The following is a 17,526-nucleotide window of genomic DNA, read 5'->3' as shown; positions in this document are numbered from 1 at the left end:
GTCTTAAATTATCTTTGTTCTGTATTTCATTTTAACAACTGGGTTACCATTCATTATGATCAAATCAATGTGAAAAAAAGACAAAAACCCCAGGATGTCTGATACCAGTGCATGCATGAGAACTCACAAACTATGCTACTGTCATCTTACTGCTGTTGCCATAGTCTGCACTACACTACAATCAATCCAATAACCCAGGCCAGAGTTCTCGTCACAAAGGCTGCCAAAAGAAAACAAAACGCAGGAAATGTACATTATTTGTAAAATACATTTAATCCTAAATATCGGAGCAAACAAACCAAACAAAAACTTAAATTCAAAAGGAGCAAACATCAAAATGATAATGGGCCTTGGATTCTCACTGAGGATCAGAGTGCTGTACTTAGTCCACAGGCAGGCAGTGGGGAGCATTTTGTGGGTATAGATAAGCGGAACATCACAGCTGTCTCTTCAGTGAGCATCATTTCACTACAGAATGTACTGCAGTTTTCAGCATATGGAGTTCCTCACAAATTGATTATTAATCTTTAAAAATCTCAAGGTTTAAATTACTGAATCATGAGGAAAACTCGGACACCTCACTCACATAAGCCGAGGACCAACTCTCTGATCATGGATATAATGTTTGATCCAAGTGATCATCAGTCCCATTATATTTTGTTTTAAGTGTCTGCCCCTTTTTCTTTCAACACAGTACCAGGAACAAAACTGAAAAAAGGCTTACATTTTTTTCTTTACATAGCAATTAGTAAGATTATACGTAGCTGTACATGTTATAGGACATGTTCCATATATAAGCATAAGCACTATGTGTTAACAAGATATTACTGTACATGGCCGTAAAAGCCATGTAACAAGTAGGTTTACAAATGTAACATTTAATGTGTGGGTGTGTACGTATGTGGGTGAGTAAACAGGCAGATAGTTTCACTCAAGTGAAACATTTGGCAAGAGCTGTTTTTTCAACCATTAATCTTGGTGGTAGTTGCTTGGAGACTGCATGTTTTCAGTCATTAAGCAGTCAATGCTGCATGGATGACAGGGCTGTGTCCCACATTCAAGGACTCTGAAGAATGCAACACTGCTCTCTGCTGGTAGATGATTTTTATCTCATTCCAACCTGTCTAATCCCATTGGCCCTAACAGCCTTATTGTAGCATTCACTTCTCTACGTGGATTTGAGGGGGCAAGGCACAGGTCTGACCATATAACACATCTCCTTGAACCCAACTCCAATGACACTTCATCTTCTGTATGTAGGTCCCTAGTATGAGAGCTATATCATGAGACACTTGGGCATAGGGCTAGGGCCAGGGTTGGACACGCAACACACACACACACACACTCTCCATGATCACTCACTGTGATTGGGATCTCAATAGGGTCAGAGCTGCATGGCTAGCTTTCCCATTCATTCAAGGGGACTTTTCAAAATTATGGAAGATACAGCAGTCTGAGGTGTAGAAACAGGAATGCTCATCTTTTGTAAATCTTAAACCCTTGATAACCATATTTTGATTTGGACAACAATTTCAGCTTTCCAGTGGACAGAGAAGGATTACTTAACGGGAAAATTCACTTTCTGGGTTTTTTTGTTGTTGATTACATCAGTTTTATTTAGAGCATGTTATCAATAGCCTCTTGCAGTTTTTGTGTACGATGAAGGATATATATAAGTTTCAGACGATCTGCCAGCTTTAAATGACATGTGTAGGGGATTTGGGCTTTGTAGTTAAAAACAAAAAAATGTATGTCAAGTAACTCCAAAGCAGCAGTGATGTTATACCACCAGAGGTATGTACATTACCCAATTATCCTTCAAAAATGTATGTTTAATACTATTTTTGCTTGAAACTATTTCCTATGTTGCATGCAACCTGTGGTCACCTGTATTGGAACAATATAAAATGTTTATTTTTTATAATAAATTGTAATTTGTTAATGTAAAATAAAACCTTAAAGTAGGAAAATAATGATGTATTATTTATTCACCTCTGAACAGCCACAGTCCGTGGAAATGTAATGTCACTGTACAACAGGCTGCTTTGGAATTACTGTCTGATATCTGCCTTCGTGAATCTGGTGGGTCATGAGAAAATATGGAAGATTTCCTTCACTGCACTCAAAAAGCTGTCTAGGGCAATCAAAAACAGACACTAAAACTGAAATTATATATTTAAAAAAAACAGAAAGTGAACTACCTTAAATGTAACAAATGAAACTCTTTTCTGAACCAACATCTCCTCAGTATCTCCTCTTCCTGGTGGGCTTGGTTGACTGGAAATAGCTGTTTAATGTAAATCAGAGAAATGATTGAACTTTCTTCTCTCATTGTTGGTGCAGTTGAATCACAAAATGCAGTGGTAATTCATTCTTAGTGAATCAGAAATTGAAATGCAGTGACATTGTCAGCCTGATAACATGTGAAGGGATTGGAAACTTGCCTTTCCCACTCCCCTGGCTGTCCAGTGTTTGCCAACCCACTTTGGCAATGAATGAGTCTACATGTAACACTACAATTGGCACACATCAGCAGTTACAAACATGCCACAGGACTCAAAAGTTCTCAGAAAGATAAAAAAGAAAAACCGCACTGTAACAGTTTTGCTTAAAGCTGGTGCGAGTAAGGATAAAACACATTCAGCGTGTAAGGCTAGGGGGCCCATGACTGACCCCTCTATGGCTAAGATCGATTAAAAATCAGAAAGCATGAAATACAAGACAGGTAAGCAGAAATGAATTCCCATCCTAACCAAATAACCCTGTCAATGTTGAGTCCCTGACATACATTTAGTATTATAGACACTATGCTGACCAAACTCCAAACAGGATATTTCCTAGTAATCCTCAATGGTGCCTGGCATTGGGATGGACAAGAATGCTTAATTAACATTTCTGATCTTAAGAAATATGGGAGTCACTCTTGATTTAGTTTATCTGAATGATTACATTATTTCATTTTGAAGTTCTCAAGTCCAGCATTAGTAATACGCTCACAATTTTAGGAAAATACTTGGGGGTTAATACTTTCTGCAAATTCCACCTGGGATTAAAGCCTACAATCTTATGGATGTAAGACAGGTTTCCCAAACTTTACTCCACAGTGACTGCTTTTCCACTGTCAGTCCAAACCAGGAGATGGTGTTAGAGCTTTATCATGCCTTTTACCTTTTTAAGTTCTCTTTTCCAAGAATGCATGCTAGCCAAACCAGTGCTTAAAGCTATTCCTCAAACCTTTGCCGTTTCCTGATCCTTCAACAAGGTTGGAGATGGAGTTACCACAGATATGCTATTCTGGATGTTGCAACGACAAGGGTTTAACCTCTAGCATTTGCAGTATGTGGGTTTAAAATAATAGTACGTTCCAGCAGCAGAATGAAACAGTATCATTTGTGGATGTGGGGAAGATGGTCTCTGCATTGACAGCTTTGTTCTTGAACAGTGCAACCGTAAACATGTAAAAAAAAGTATATAAAAATAATAAGATGTACATCTCGATCCAGTTCATGCTGGAGAGCACATGCTGCAACTTGCAAACTCAGCTAGCTACTTTTAGTCATGCAAGTGGCCTTGGTATCTGGCACTGAAAATGAGAAAACTAGCAAGGCTTGCTGCTGCCATGATTATAGCCAGCTAACTGGACTAAAAAGAGGAAACTAGTGCATGCTGAAATAATATCATTTATATATAGCTAGCTAGCAAGTAGCAACACAGCTAGACAAGAACTAAATTGGACAACCATCCAAGCACCCTGGCTAGTAGTGGAAACATTAGCATATTTTTTGTAGCCTGATAAGATTTCATTCAGGTTCCAGTGATTCTATAGTTTGCCAAGAACAAGACACCTGCATGAAAAAATGATTGGTAAAAAGTAACTGACAATGTCCTCCTGATTTGCAACTTAGCTAGGCTGCTTCTCTGCAAACATGTATCTTCCTCTTGAATAGGACTGTAGGTATGGAGAGGATCTTGTATGACTGGGGAAAGAAGCATAAGCATAGACACAAGCATATAAAGCTTTGCACAGTTGCACACCTGTACTGATCAACTGGTAGAAATGTAGCTACTGCTGTCTGACATTCAGGTATGAACTCTGGTTTTATTCCTTTGATGAAACTGTCGCACATGTCAGCAGAAGAAAGTTGCAATGAGTTTGCTGGCTGGTAGAACTTTGTGTGATTGTGTGTCACAGCTCAATGTTCTAATCCCTTAAATGGTTTCTGGGACACCAAGAACAAGATCAGGCTGAAAAATTTGAATACATGAACCCAAATTTCTGCTACCCTCCCGTGCACTGAGTTCAAAATGGCCTTTCCTGAAAAAAGTACATTTCTGCTCTTTGAGTTGTTTCTTAGTGGCCATTACTGAAATAAACAACAAGGTTAACAAACAAGAGAAGAACCAAGGGAAGTTAATGCATCCATGCTAGCCAGGGATAAAATACTGTCAATATATACAGTTTATATATCTACATATAAAAAGAACAATAAAACAGAGAATATATGTCTTCAACTTCAGCACAGGGGCAATGCCTAGCAGTTAATACAAGAAAACTACAAAATTAATGAAAGGTTTTACATGTACATTAAATATTTTATGTGTGTGTAAATATGTGTCATAGGTCATTCATATATATCAATTAGCCTCTTACACAAGACTCTTGGCTACTTAATATACAGATGATCAGACTGTGACGATAACACACTACCGCACTGTTAAAGATTTGTTATAGAAGAAATGTATTTAGTAAGACTGAAATAACTGCTTAAGCGACTACATAAGAAAGTGGTGCACCATATAAAATGAAGATTATTTTTTTCAATGTTCCTTCATGATTTTCAGCCCCTTCCCCTTAGCTTCAGTATACTGGGCTATTGCGGATTCCACAGCACAGCACCATGCTAAAGATCATCTCGAAAATCTGTGGGAAAGGAACAAAAAGAAAAGCATGACATAGAGCCTCCCATGCCAAAAGGAAGTACAAATTCATTGTATTTTGTATACAGTTATGGGATCCAAACACTCCTAGCACCCATGCCTGACAAGTAGGATATGCATGGCTAATAGTATTTTGATACCACTTTGAGCACAAGTCATGTGAAGGCAATCATCCAGACTGGTTAATGTTTTTGGAGCACAAAAAGCCCATTAAGTTACGTACCATGATGACAGCAACCACCAGGGCGACAATGCCAATCAAGTAGAGTTTGTCAGAAAAGATCTCCTTCAGTCTGGTGTGACAGTTCTGAGAGATCTTCAGAAGATAATGACAATAGGGTTAAAACATTAACGCAAAGACAAGCGCGCGCACACACACACACACACACACACACACACACACACACACACACACACCCTGCTAGCTTCCCTCTGCCCCACCGGATATTTAATCAATAAATGGCTACTTAATGTTGAAGAAATTAAGAGGGTTGTGATGCAATATACAATACAGTACAGTTCCTTCTGGCCTAATAATAACCCTCTACTATCCTATTTTTGGGGCCTGGAGATAAGTGTAGGTATGGGGATCAATGCAGGAGGGGAGGGGGGGAAATTGGGAGGAGCGGTAGGTTACCGTTGTCATGCTCAGGGTACTCTTGGGACAAATGTCCTGGAAAAGGCCAGTGATAATACTCAAGGCGTCACCCTTTCCACAGCAGTCCAGCTACGGGGGGGGGGGGGAAAATGTCACAAATCACACACCACCATATGTGTTCAATATACTAGACTCCTAAACCTTCTCTGCCCTGGACCCACATAATGAGGAAATAGATTTCCTGTGACACAGCCCTAATTTAAAATGACAGCAAACAAACTATAGTCTATTCTCAAATACGGTATGCAGTAATCTTTTGTCACATTCACAACCCAGAGTTTGGGAACACCTGCATTAAATTATTTGAGCCTACATTCTGCTTCTCTTCTCTGGAGCAGAATTGTCTGTTGCTAGGTGCCATAGGTTTATAAATAAACATCTCAGGTAGGACTCCAACCTTGATAAATATAATGAATCCATTCCACATGGGGTTTCCTTTTATTTTCCATACTTATGAACAGTGTTGTGGAACATTACTTTTAAGTAACTTGTTACATTGTAATGTTACTGCCATTAAAAGTGACTTGTTATACTACGTTATCTACTGAGAAAGGCAACTTGTTAGATTACTTTTGTGTTAACAAAAATGAAAACCCCTTTGCAATGCCTTGCACATGTTGGTTTGTCTTATGCCCAGAGGGCGTGATGTAATGTCCTGACCATCAATGTCTACCGTCAATGTAATGAATGGCCTAGTCTATGACCCATAATCTGTAATTCTGTTGCGTATAACATGCAATTTGCCTTTTACAGTTCTTCATTAAATGAATGATTTTGTTAAATTGTTTAATTATAAGAAACATAAAATCAAAAGGGTACAGGGGTTAATGCGTGTGGCCTAGAAAATAAGTTCATAAAGGCTACAGCCATTAAGACAGCATTTTACAACTGCAATGAAAAAGTTAAAAGTTCAATAAAAGTTCACTATTGTTAAAGTAAACATAAAACCATCAAGAGGGCATCTACAACTTGCTACCAATAACCGACAGTGTACTGGGCAGAGACATCAGTGTTTCCCCTACACTCACTCATCTTTGACGCACCCGCCACAATATCAGCACGGCCGCCACAAAATATAAAGTTGGTAATTGTATTTATTTAGGAGAGACGCACAGTCATCACAGTTGAATGACTGCAGAAATGTATGTCATCAACAAGGCAACAAAAGGTAACTTTCTTTATCTACAAGGATAAAGAAAAAGTTTATCCACAGGTGACCTCCAGACCTAGCTGAAACACAAGGACATAGCCTACACAAGGCTATATGAAAATAATAACACAGGCTCTTATAGCCTGCTGAGCTCTAACACTGATCTGGGCAGAGTCTCCACAATTTACACAATTTACATTTCACTGTGAAGTTCTTATCCTTTTCACCCACAAGTTCGAAGTAGTGTGAATCTTTCTGTGATGTAAAGCCTGTGGTCTCTGCCATCTCCTCACCAACTGACCCTTAGCTGAACTGCTATACATACACAATGTTGCTGCTATACAGTGTCAGTATTCTATGCAGGATGCAGCTAAGCGCCATAAAGTAAGAACACTGCAGAAACAGGAATAAACAGTGTAAGCACACTGCAAATTGTATATTTTGTAGTCCGACAAAAGAAACAGGTAAATAATATTGTAAAAATAATTACTTGTTTATTCTTATGATTAGTATGTAATACAAAGCATGTACGTGTGCACATAATTGACATTGATTTTGTGAAGGGCTAAAGCTGTATGTCAATCAGCTGACATCCTACCTTAATTTAATTTACTCAAAATATTCAACAAACTCCACCATTAAAATTTCTGAACAAATGTAAATATTTGAACAAATTCAACAGATGCATAACTCATCTGCAAAAACTAAAAGGATAACTTACTGTCTCATGGAAGGCCTTCAGCACTGTAGCAGCTGCCTGATTGTTGCCACGGGCCTTGTCATAAGCTGCATCATAGAAGTTGATCATCTCATTGGCGATCTGAAATAAGTGTGCAGAAAAACGTGGTGTTTTTGATTATTTTCAAAGGCTATAAATGGATGATGCCAACAGCAGGGGAAAAAACCTGGTACAGAGCATGTGAACTGAGTGGAGTCGTAGGAAATGTTGTTCCTTGCTCATGAGCATGTGTTTGCGCTCCACTCCCTCACTCCACGCCCTTTTCCCCACTCCGCTCCAAAATCAGTGTTCACAGAATGGTATCGCACAACAATTTTTACAACAGTGACAGTAATGAACACAGCACTTCCTCTTAGGCTACACATGATTAGAAAATTAAATTGGTCTAACAAGGAAATGACAAGAGGAATTTCATAACAGTAGCTCTTTTGAAGAACACAATTCCCTTATTAGCTGTAACACAAATAGCTTCTATTAATGTAATGCATGTTTCTATAAATGTATGTGGTTCAAACAAATAAGTAAATATTAGCAGCCTAGAATATAAGTCTAATGCTTGATAAATGTAACAAGGAAAACAACTTAATGTACAATGCGGCTCCGTAGCCATTTCAGGTTTGAACATGTGAAATTCAGTCCTCTGTGACCTCCCAAAGGAATGGAGCAATGTGATAAACTTTGCGGACATTATTTCCAAAAAAACTGTTTCTGAGCAAGCTAAATAAAAATCTGTTCTGGAAGTCATTTTGAAGTGTAAGGCTATATTTTTATTTACAATAAATCTAATCATACATCATTTAAAAAAGTTATCTCTCCTTGAAAAAGTGGTTTTCATAGTTGACAGCCTCGTCTCTGGATGCATCAAGTGGTTAATGGAAAAGAAACAGCCACCTGGACAGAGGCATTATAATAAGCACACACTACATTTATGGTAAGCTATTTGCTATGTAAAAGCTTACCTGGGTGTGAAAAAACCAAACATCAGCAGCTTTCCTCATTGATTTGGATGTTACCACAACTCACTTAACGGTAAGTTACTAAGTTGCTTGTGTATCAATGTTTACCCACAGTCTTTTTTCATACGTAAATAAAACCCCATGCTTCATAATCTGAGGATGTGGCTGGTCTCATGTTACCATTGAAAATGTGTTTCCTTTATTAACACTTGTATATGCAGAAAATAAATCTGCGTATGCACATTATAGGGCCATCTGAACCAATTTTACAATCACACCGACTATGTGAATATCAGACTGTGTGTACTGTATGTGGTTTTAATTGTATTTGACTCAATTAATTCAATTTCAATGTATTTGAAACTGCTAATGAATACTGACATGTCAAGCTGTTTAAGGTAAACTGTAAAAAAATACCGTATTTTCTGAGGAAATTAGTAAAATTCAAAAACTGTTATATTTATGGTGATTCTTCCCTATTTAGACATTGTGTGTTTTTACAGAAACAAGCCAATATATTGCATCTGTTATTTAATGGGTGTAGGCTACTTTAATTTTACAGAAAATGGTCCATTATAGGGAGACACCCATAAAGTGATGGGAAACAAGTGCATTTATTACTTTAGTTTTCACAGTTGTGACGACTGTCTCTAATATTATTTTATTCTTATTGTAGTTACAGGAGTCGGCCAGTGTGTGCGGTGCACCCCTTTCTAATTGAGAGCACCTGGGGGTAAACCCTATAATAAGGAAGCCCCAGTGCCTGGTGAGTAGTACCTTCTAATGTTCGGGGCTGGTGATTGAGCGTTGTTCCAGTCAGTGAAGTTGGACAGTGGTAACTGGGACGGGGGACGCGTTCGTTGTTGCTCTGGAGGGGGCATATAATGGTCCCTCTATCCCTCAGTTGTTGGGGATTTTGCCTAAAATTGTATGTGGGGTAATTTGAAATTCTGCAATTTCCCTCGCGTTTAAAGATCCCTGTATTAGCACCACTGTTAGACGGAGCAGGTTTAGAGGGTTAGGTATTGTGTGGGACAAAGCGCTCAGCCAAGTTTTGGCTAAATCGCCGGTTCTGGCTTTTGTTGGTATTTTGTCCAGAGTAAAATTACTGGTGGCGTTGGTGTAGTATTGTGTATACGCTTGGTTCTTGTTCCGCTGTTTAGCATTTTGTAAACGGACGGTCAGCTGAACTTGACCGATATATTTTTTCTTTCTTCCACAAATACTGGATTGTCAGTGCGTGGCCTCATAGAGGGCGCACGGGGTGCACAGAACGCGCTGTGTGGTACTTTCTTACCTTAAATTAAGTCCATTGTCTGCATCGACACCGCGTGGTACGGGCCGAGTGGAGATTGTGGTATTTATGCATACTAGGCGTCAAGGTTTTGTTGAGCTAAATAAAGATCCGAAAATAAACGAATTTCTACTCCGCCCGTCATTGAGTAGTTTTCGGCTCCTTCAAAAGCGGAACTGTTACTACTCGCGCAGTCTTGGGGCTTCCTCAAGAACTGGCTAGTTCTAGTCATAGTATCGTCTTTTTGAAAGATTTATTACATCAGCTCTCCGTGGAGCGAGGCCTCTAAATACCAGTATGTCAGACCCTCAAGATGCAGGTGAGGGTACTCTGAGATTGAGGTTGGCGGAAATAGAGCTCAAAAAATTAGAAATGACAAATGAGCTTGAGTTGGCCAAAATAAGGCTTGAAGAGCAAAAACATCGGGACTTGGTAAAGTTTCGCGACTCCCAACTGCAGCTGGTCAGTGAGGGTAAGGCCGAAAGTTCCATTTTAACAGGGGGGGAAGAATCAATGTTTTATCCTGGCAGCCAGGGACCAGAAAGACAAAAAATCAGTGATGAGCTGAGGTTAATGCCAAAATTTGATGAGAAGGACCCAGACATGTTTTTTGTCCTTTTTGAACGACTTTCCCAATCTCGAGCATGGTCTGAAGACAATCGGGTGCTTTTGCTACAGGCGGTGTTGACTGGAAAAGCGCAGGAAGCTTATGCTTCACTTGCATGGGACCATTCTTTAACATATGCCAAGGTGAAATCTGCTGTACTAAAGGCGTATGAATTGGTACCTGAAGCTTATCGACAGCGTTTCCGAAATTGGAAAAAGGGAGATAAGCAGTCTCATGTTGATTTTGTTAGAGAGTTACACATACCTTTTACAAGGTGGGTGAGTGCTTCGAATGTGGACACGTTTGAAAAACTGTGTGATTTAATTGAGTTGGAACAATTCAAGACTTCTGTTTCAGACGCTGTTGCTACGTATATCACCGAGCGAAAAGTAAGTACCGCTTCCGAAGCTGCTATTTTGGCAGATGAATTCGTTTTGATTCATAAAGAGATGGCAACTTCGAATCGTTTCCGTGGTGATTCGCCTCGTAACTATTTTTCTCCGCACTCTCCACTTAAACCAATTGGTGTGGAGGGTCACCCACCCGTTAGGGGGAGAGATGTTCCTGGCACAGACGGTAAATTTGACATAACTAGAGTTTGTTATGTGTGCCATGACAGGGGACATTTTAAAGGTGAATGTCCTGGAAACAGGTTTCCAACTAAGGCCTCGCCAAAACCCTTTTCTTCCGGCCCCTCTAGCTCGAAACCTGTTGCGTTGGTTTCGGTTACGCATTCGCCCTTTAATTCTTCGGGTTCAGCTTCACCTCCGGACTCTAAGTGGATATTGCAGGAAGCTAAAACATCTGAAATTAACCCTAGTTACTCTCCGTTCATTTCTGATGGTTCAGTAGCTCTCTTGGGGGATGGCAATGAAGTCCCTGTAAGGATACTGAGAGACACAGGTGCGTCTCAGTCTCTGATACTGGCTGATGTGTTACCATTTTCCCCCAAGTCCTTCAGTGGAGATAGTGTAGTTATTCGTGGTGTTGCTGGTCACGTGGTTGTACCTAGGCATCACCTTGTTCTCCACTCCGACTTTGTCAGTGGGGAAGTGGTGCTTGCAGTTTGCCCTGAATTTCCGATGGGTGACATAACCTTAATTCTGGGGAATGATCTTGCGGGACCGCATGTCACTGGAATGTCGCCGCCTTTTTTGGTATCCTCCAGTCCGTCAGGGGAATCGGACGACGCGGGGGCGGGTTTTCCTGATGTTTTTACTGCTTGTGCTGTAACCCGCTCTATGGCGCGCAATAATATTCCCTCTGAGTCGGGTCCACGTGCACGGAAAAATAGTTCTCAGTATGATTTGGGTGATACATTTTTTGTAAAAATTGACTCTGATTCGATGGCTTCATCTGTACGTACGCCTGGAGTTGCTGATTCTAAGAGCAACACTGATCTCTCTTTGGGTCCTTTAACGAATGTCTCTCGTGGTGAGTTGATCGAGGAGCAAAGAGCGGATGATACCCTGACGAAATTGTTTCAGTATTCACGTCCTAGTGTTGGTTTTGGTGATCTTAAGTTGGATGTAATACCCCCTGATACTGCTGACAAATCAGGGAAGCCAAAGTCGTATTATTTTACTCAGGAAGGCTTATTACAGCGCAGGTGGACATGGGTAAAAGAGTCATTCGTAGGTGAGGCTACGCAGGTGGTCATCCCCGCTAAATATAGGGAAGCTGTAATTAGACTTTCCCATAACGAAACTGCTGGGCATTTGGGAATAAGAAAGACTTATGACCGGATTTTGCGTAGGTTTTTCTGGCCGGGTGTAAAAAAAGATGTGGCCAAATATATTAAATCCTGTCATACGTGTCAAATTACCAGTAAACCGAATCAGAGAGTACCTGCTGCTCCTCTTTGTCCAATACCGGCGTTGGAAACTCCGTTTACCCATCTAATTGTAGACTGCGTTGGACCTCTTCCGGTCTCACGTAGTGGGCATCCTTATTTGTTAACCATCATGTGCCAATCTACCCGTTACCCTGAAGCTTATCCGTTGCGTTCAATAACCACAAAGTCTGTTTTGAAGGCTCTGACACATTTTATGAGTATTTTCGGCATTCCGAAAGTTCTTCAAACACACCAAGGATCAAACTTCTGTTCCAAACAGTTTGCTAGAATGTTAAAACAGTTAAAAGTTAAGCACAATAAATCTAGTGCCTACCACCCCCAAAGCCAGGGCGCCCTCGAACGTTTTCATCAGACTTTAAAATCCCTCTTGCGTTCATATTGTACGGAGATGGGTCGTGATTGGGAGGACGGTCTGCCTTGGCTGATGCTGGCTGTTCGAGAGGTTGCCCAGGAAAGTATGGGATTCAGTCCTAACGAACTTGTATTTGGACACTCTGTCCGTGGTCCCACTGCTGTGGTTGCCGATGAGTGGAAATCCGCTGAAGTCCCAGAAAATGTGCTGGACTACGTTAGTGATTTCCGCCTCCGTTTGTACCGTGCTTGTGTAGCAGCTAAGCGGTCTCTGGGTAAGGCGCAGACAAAAATGCAGCGCTTGTTTGATAGAAACGTTAAAGAGCGCAGTTTTAAGGCCGGAGATCAAGTGTTGGCCTTATTGCCTGTAATTGGTAGTCCCTTTCAGGCAAAATTTGCGGGTCCGTATGAGGTCGAAACGGTTATTTCAGACCGAAATTATTTGATTCGAACTCCCGATCGACGAAAAAAGGCACAAGTCTGTCACATTAACTTGCTGAAGGCGTATAACACAACCAACTCTGTTGAAGTGACAACCCCTGTTGCTTCTGGTCCTGTGAATATGGCCATGGTGTTTCCCGTGGGCTGTGATTCAGGTTCAGTGCCTAGCACGGACGTGCCTAATGCTGTGATTAGTTCCGTCTCCTGTGGGGGCGAGGAGGATATCACAATAAGAGCTGAAGGCCTGTTTCAGGGCAGACTGGAAAACACAGCATTTCTGAAAACATTAAAGTCCCGGTTTGACCATTTGTCTGCGGAACAACGTGCCGACTTGATTGCATTAATTAATGGTAATTTAAGCATATTTACTGATACGCCAACTTGCACACACGTCATTGAGCATGATATTGATGTGGGCGCTGCAGCTCCCATCAAACAGCGCTTTTATCGTGTGTCCCTGACGAAACGAAAACATCTGGAGGCAGAAATAAAATATATGCTGGACAACGGTATTGCTGAACCAACATCGTCGGCGTGGGCTTCGCCTTGCCTGTTGGTGAATAAGCCTGACGGGTCTTTTCGGTTTTGTACCGATTATCGGAAAGTAAATGCCGTGACAAAAGCCGACTGTTTTCCCTTGCCACGAATGGAGGACTGTGTCGATCAAGTCGGGCAAGCGGCATTTGTGAGCAAACTTGATTTGTTGAAGGGTTATTACCAGGTGCCCTTAACTCAGCGTGCCCGTGAAGTATCAGCATTCGTAACTCATTCCGGACTATATGCTTACTCCGTTATGAGTTTTGGGTTAAAAAACGCGCCGGCCACTTTCCAGCGCCTTATGAATAAGATATTGGATGGTCTTGATGGTTGCGCAGCTTACCTCGACGACGTGGTGGTGTTTAGCGACACTTAGCCTGAACATGTACACCGTCTCGGTGCCCTGCTCGACCGTTTTTCCAATGCTGCGTTGACTGTAAATCTAGCCAAGTGCGAGTTTGCCCAGGCTACAGTCACTTATTTAGGTAAAGTGGTAGGACAGGGAAAGGTTTGCCCTGTTAGGGCCAAAGTTTTAGCCATTGATAATTATCCACCTCCAAAGTCCAAAAAAGATTTGATGCGGTTTTTGGGTATGATTGGCTATTACCGCGGATTCTGTAAAAAATTTTCCACAGTCGTAGCGCCTTTAACGAACTTGTTAAGCGGTAAAGTCTCTTTTGTGTGGACCAAGACTTGTCAGGAGGCTTTTGAAGCGGTCAAGTCCTTACTGTGTCATGCACCAATTCTTTCTGCTCCGCGATACGATAAGCCATTCATATTGTACGTGGATGCTAGCCAGGTGGGCGCAGGAGCTGTCCTTATGCAGTCAGGCGAGCAGGGTATAAATCATCCGGTAGGGTTTTTCTCACGCAAGTTTAATAAACATCAATTAAACTATTCCGTGATTGAGCAGGAAGCCCTCGCTCTTATCTGGGCGTTACAACATTTCGAAGTTTATCTGGATTCTACCTCTAATCCCCTTACAGTTTATACTGACCATAACCCTTTAACGTTTCTGCATACGATGCAGAATTCAAACCAACGGCTCATGCGCTGGTGTCTTTTCTTGCAGGGCCACTCCCTGCAGATTCTACATGTTAAAGGGCGGGAAAATGTTCTCGCGGACGCCCTCTCCCGAGCCCCTTCATAGATACTCAATTGTTTAACAGTGAAAAGTATTGGTAATGGTTTGAAATATTTTTTTTTGGGTCGCATGGTAGCGCCCCTTCTAACGGTGGGGGTGTGACGACTGTCTCTAATATTATTTTATTCTTATTGTAGTTACAGGAGTCGGCCAGTGTGTGCGGTGCACCCCTTTCTAATTGAGAGCACCTGGGGGTAAACCCTATACTAAGGAAGCCCCAGTGCTTTCTGGGCCGCTTTTCTCTTTCTTTCTCACTTTGTTCCAGGTAATCCTGCACCAGGTCTGGCGGTTGGACGGCCCGCGGGTTTTTCCCTTCACCCTCTTTTCTTCACAGGTTTTGCGTGGTACATTCACATCCCATATTTGCACACGCGCATCCACACACATTTAATACAAATACCCTACATTTCACTCATACATGTATCATTGTTTTCGTCTTAATAAATAATTCCTTTGTTTAAAAGTATACCTTGTTGTGTTGTCTCCCTTTTTGTCGCGACTATAGCTTATGTCGTAACACAGTGTACACAATATCTAACCGTGTATGTGTGCATGACTTGATAGGTAGACTTGCATTGCAAATCAATAAAATGATTAAAGCCGCAAGCGGCGTTGGGAGGGGTCCAAGCATTGGCACCATCGCGCCCCCTATAGAGCGATTTTAAAATGGCTTTGTCCTCATGATCATATACCTTCACCCAACATATCTACTGAATATCATGATGATTGTATAAAATATTGATGACTTATGGCCAATTTTGTGCTAAGAGACGCTGTCGGATGACTTAGTTGCGTCGCCATGGATGTGTCCTGGCCGCTTCCCGTAAAGGCCTTTACTATGTCGTAACACTTAGATGGGATGTCGTAACACATATATGGCCCGGCGTGTATGTACAGCTGCAGCGCTTCCATGCTGTAACTAAAAAAGGCGTCACACTAGTGTTGTCACAATTCCAAAATTTTGACTTTGATACCGATACCAGGTTTAGTATCACGATACTCGATACTGAAACAATATTGATTCAATATTCGGTACTTAACAATACTGAAAATACCTTCATAGATCAGAAACCTAATGTCCAAAAGGGTTAACCTTTTCGAATCATTTTCGAATGCACAGTTTATTAAAAACCTGGTTTATTAACAACCTTTAAGTTGAAGCCTGTTCAACATATTAATAAGCATAGGCCTATAGTGTTACAACACTAAACAATAGAAAAATATATTAAATATATTCCAAAAATTAAACAGTTGTAAACTAAATAATCTTTAAAACAGATCTTTCCCTTTTAAATGGATCTAAAAACAGCATATTTTAATAACAATACAGCATCTTCCTGTAATAAAATATTTCCAAATTAGAACACCTATTGCTACTGAAGTGAACCGAGTCGAAGCTTGCGCTGTATCAACGAGTGAGTGCACAAGCGCAAGTCACCTCACTTGACAACCTTAGTTGCTACTGCCATCTAGAGAAGATTCTGACAAATTACACCTTTCATCCTCTCAATCAGTAATGTGTGAGATGCATTTCCCTGGCTTTTACATTTGACACAAAACTGCCGAATGTCGGAAAATTCTAATATCGAACAGTTTCTTTTTTTTAAGTACCGAAAAAGTGCTGAAGTTTCAGTATACCGTGCAACACTACGTCAGACACATATTCCAATCCATTGGTCAGTTTAGCAGAGAATGCACATTTCAAAGCACCTCAGAGACAGATAGGATAATAATACATATTTCATATAGCCTAATAAATACGACATTTAAAAAAACGAAACAAAAAACGAAATATCAACTCGACAACCCTGCTAGCATGCGTGCTGCGCGAAGAATACCTTATTATTTATTTAGACATTGGCAGACTACAGCATTTGCGTCTTTTGTTTATATTCAATAGTAATTGCAGCGAGAAACCGCAGCTGTAGACACAAGACAGTTTGTCATATTATGGTAGCAACGGAATGAAGCGGACTACATAGATAGGCTATATTTACCGTCATTGTTTTATTATACCAGCGTGTTTTCGCGCGTTTCCAGAGAAACTCAATTACTATCAATAAAAATGGTTTAGCTATTTCTCAGCATAATGACGGATGGGGATGGGACGAAAATAATTTTCAACCGTCCACCACGTTTTAGCAACGTTCCAACACTCTCGTCATCACTGTTCCACGGGTCACAAAAACTATTACACTAACGCTTACATTGCAGTGTGAAATATCCACATTATATAATACCACTAACCTATTTAAAGACACTCAATTTAAAAAATAACGTGTGTAACCGAAATATTTTGAGCAGTAATACTTACATAGCAAGATGACATTTTATCTGTGTTTAGTAGTATAGAGACAGAAAATCAATGACAAAGTCCTATCCGCTTCTGTTCTGCGTCAGAAAACGATGTCAAATAGGTCTATCAGCAAAGAAATGGCTTAGCTATGCCCCGAGGTCCTCAATAATAATAGTACTCTCCAAGAAATTATGAAAATCGTTGACAACGTTTCGTTAGGTGCATCGTCTTTAATGCTACGCCACAGTGAATGCGCAAGTGGATGCGATAAGAAAATATGCCGTTACGCTGAACAATAAAACGCTATTCCAATTGCAAAATCAGACATGTTATACATCGTTAGAAAGCTTATACTCTCACCTACGGAATAAATGAATTGTCAATCAAGCCAAAGTGCACTAAAAAGGGCGACAACGCCGTAAGCAACAGGTGTGGTATTACGCACAGCTATTATTGAAGATAGCCAACCCAGGCGTCACAGATGTGCATATAACGGATTGTCCAAGACAATATGACCACTCATTCGCAAAAGGGACATCTCTACGCGTAAAACCAATGGT

At 40.7% G+C, this 17,526-nt stretch overlaps 1 protein-coding gene across 2 annotated transcripts in view; it reads right to left on the bottom strand.

The window, feature by feature from the left end:
- Positions 1 to 254: 254 nt before the first annotated feature.
- The window catches only part of LOC135255009 (CD81 antigen-like), a 90,702-nt gene continuing 73,430 nt past the window's right edge, over positions 255 to 17,526 (bottom strand). Inside the window, exons 5-8 of one of the 2 annotated variants that reach the window (XM_064335683.1) lie at positions 7,468 to 7,566; positions 5,576 to 5,665; positions 5,162 to 5,254; positions 255 to 4,921 (exon numbers count right to left, since the gene is read on the bottom strand). In XM_064335683.1, the coding sequence (XP_064191753.1) occupies positions 4,859 to 4,921; positions 5,162 to 5,254; positions 5,576 to 5,665; positions 7,468 to 7,566 (345 nt within the window). In that variant the 3' untranslated portion in view covers positions 255 to 4,858. The remainder of the gene's footprint in view (positions 4,922 to 5,161; positions 5,255 to 5,575; positions 5,666 to 7,467; positions 7,567 to 17,526) is intronic. The other variant, XM_064335684.1, reaches the window with a different exon arrangement.

The sequence above is a fragment of the Anguilla rostrata genome, chromosome 5, assembly GCF_018555375.3.
Source record: "Anguilla rostrata isolate EN2019 chromosome 5, ASM1855537v3, whole genome shotgun sequence".
Classification (NCBI taxonomy): domain Eukaryota; kingdom Metazoa; phylum Chordata; class Actinopteri; order Anguilliformes; family Anguillidae; genus Anguilla; species Anguilla rostrata.
Note: the sequence above shows the minus strand (reverse complement) of the source record. Positions and strands in the feature narration are given on the sequence as shown.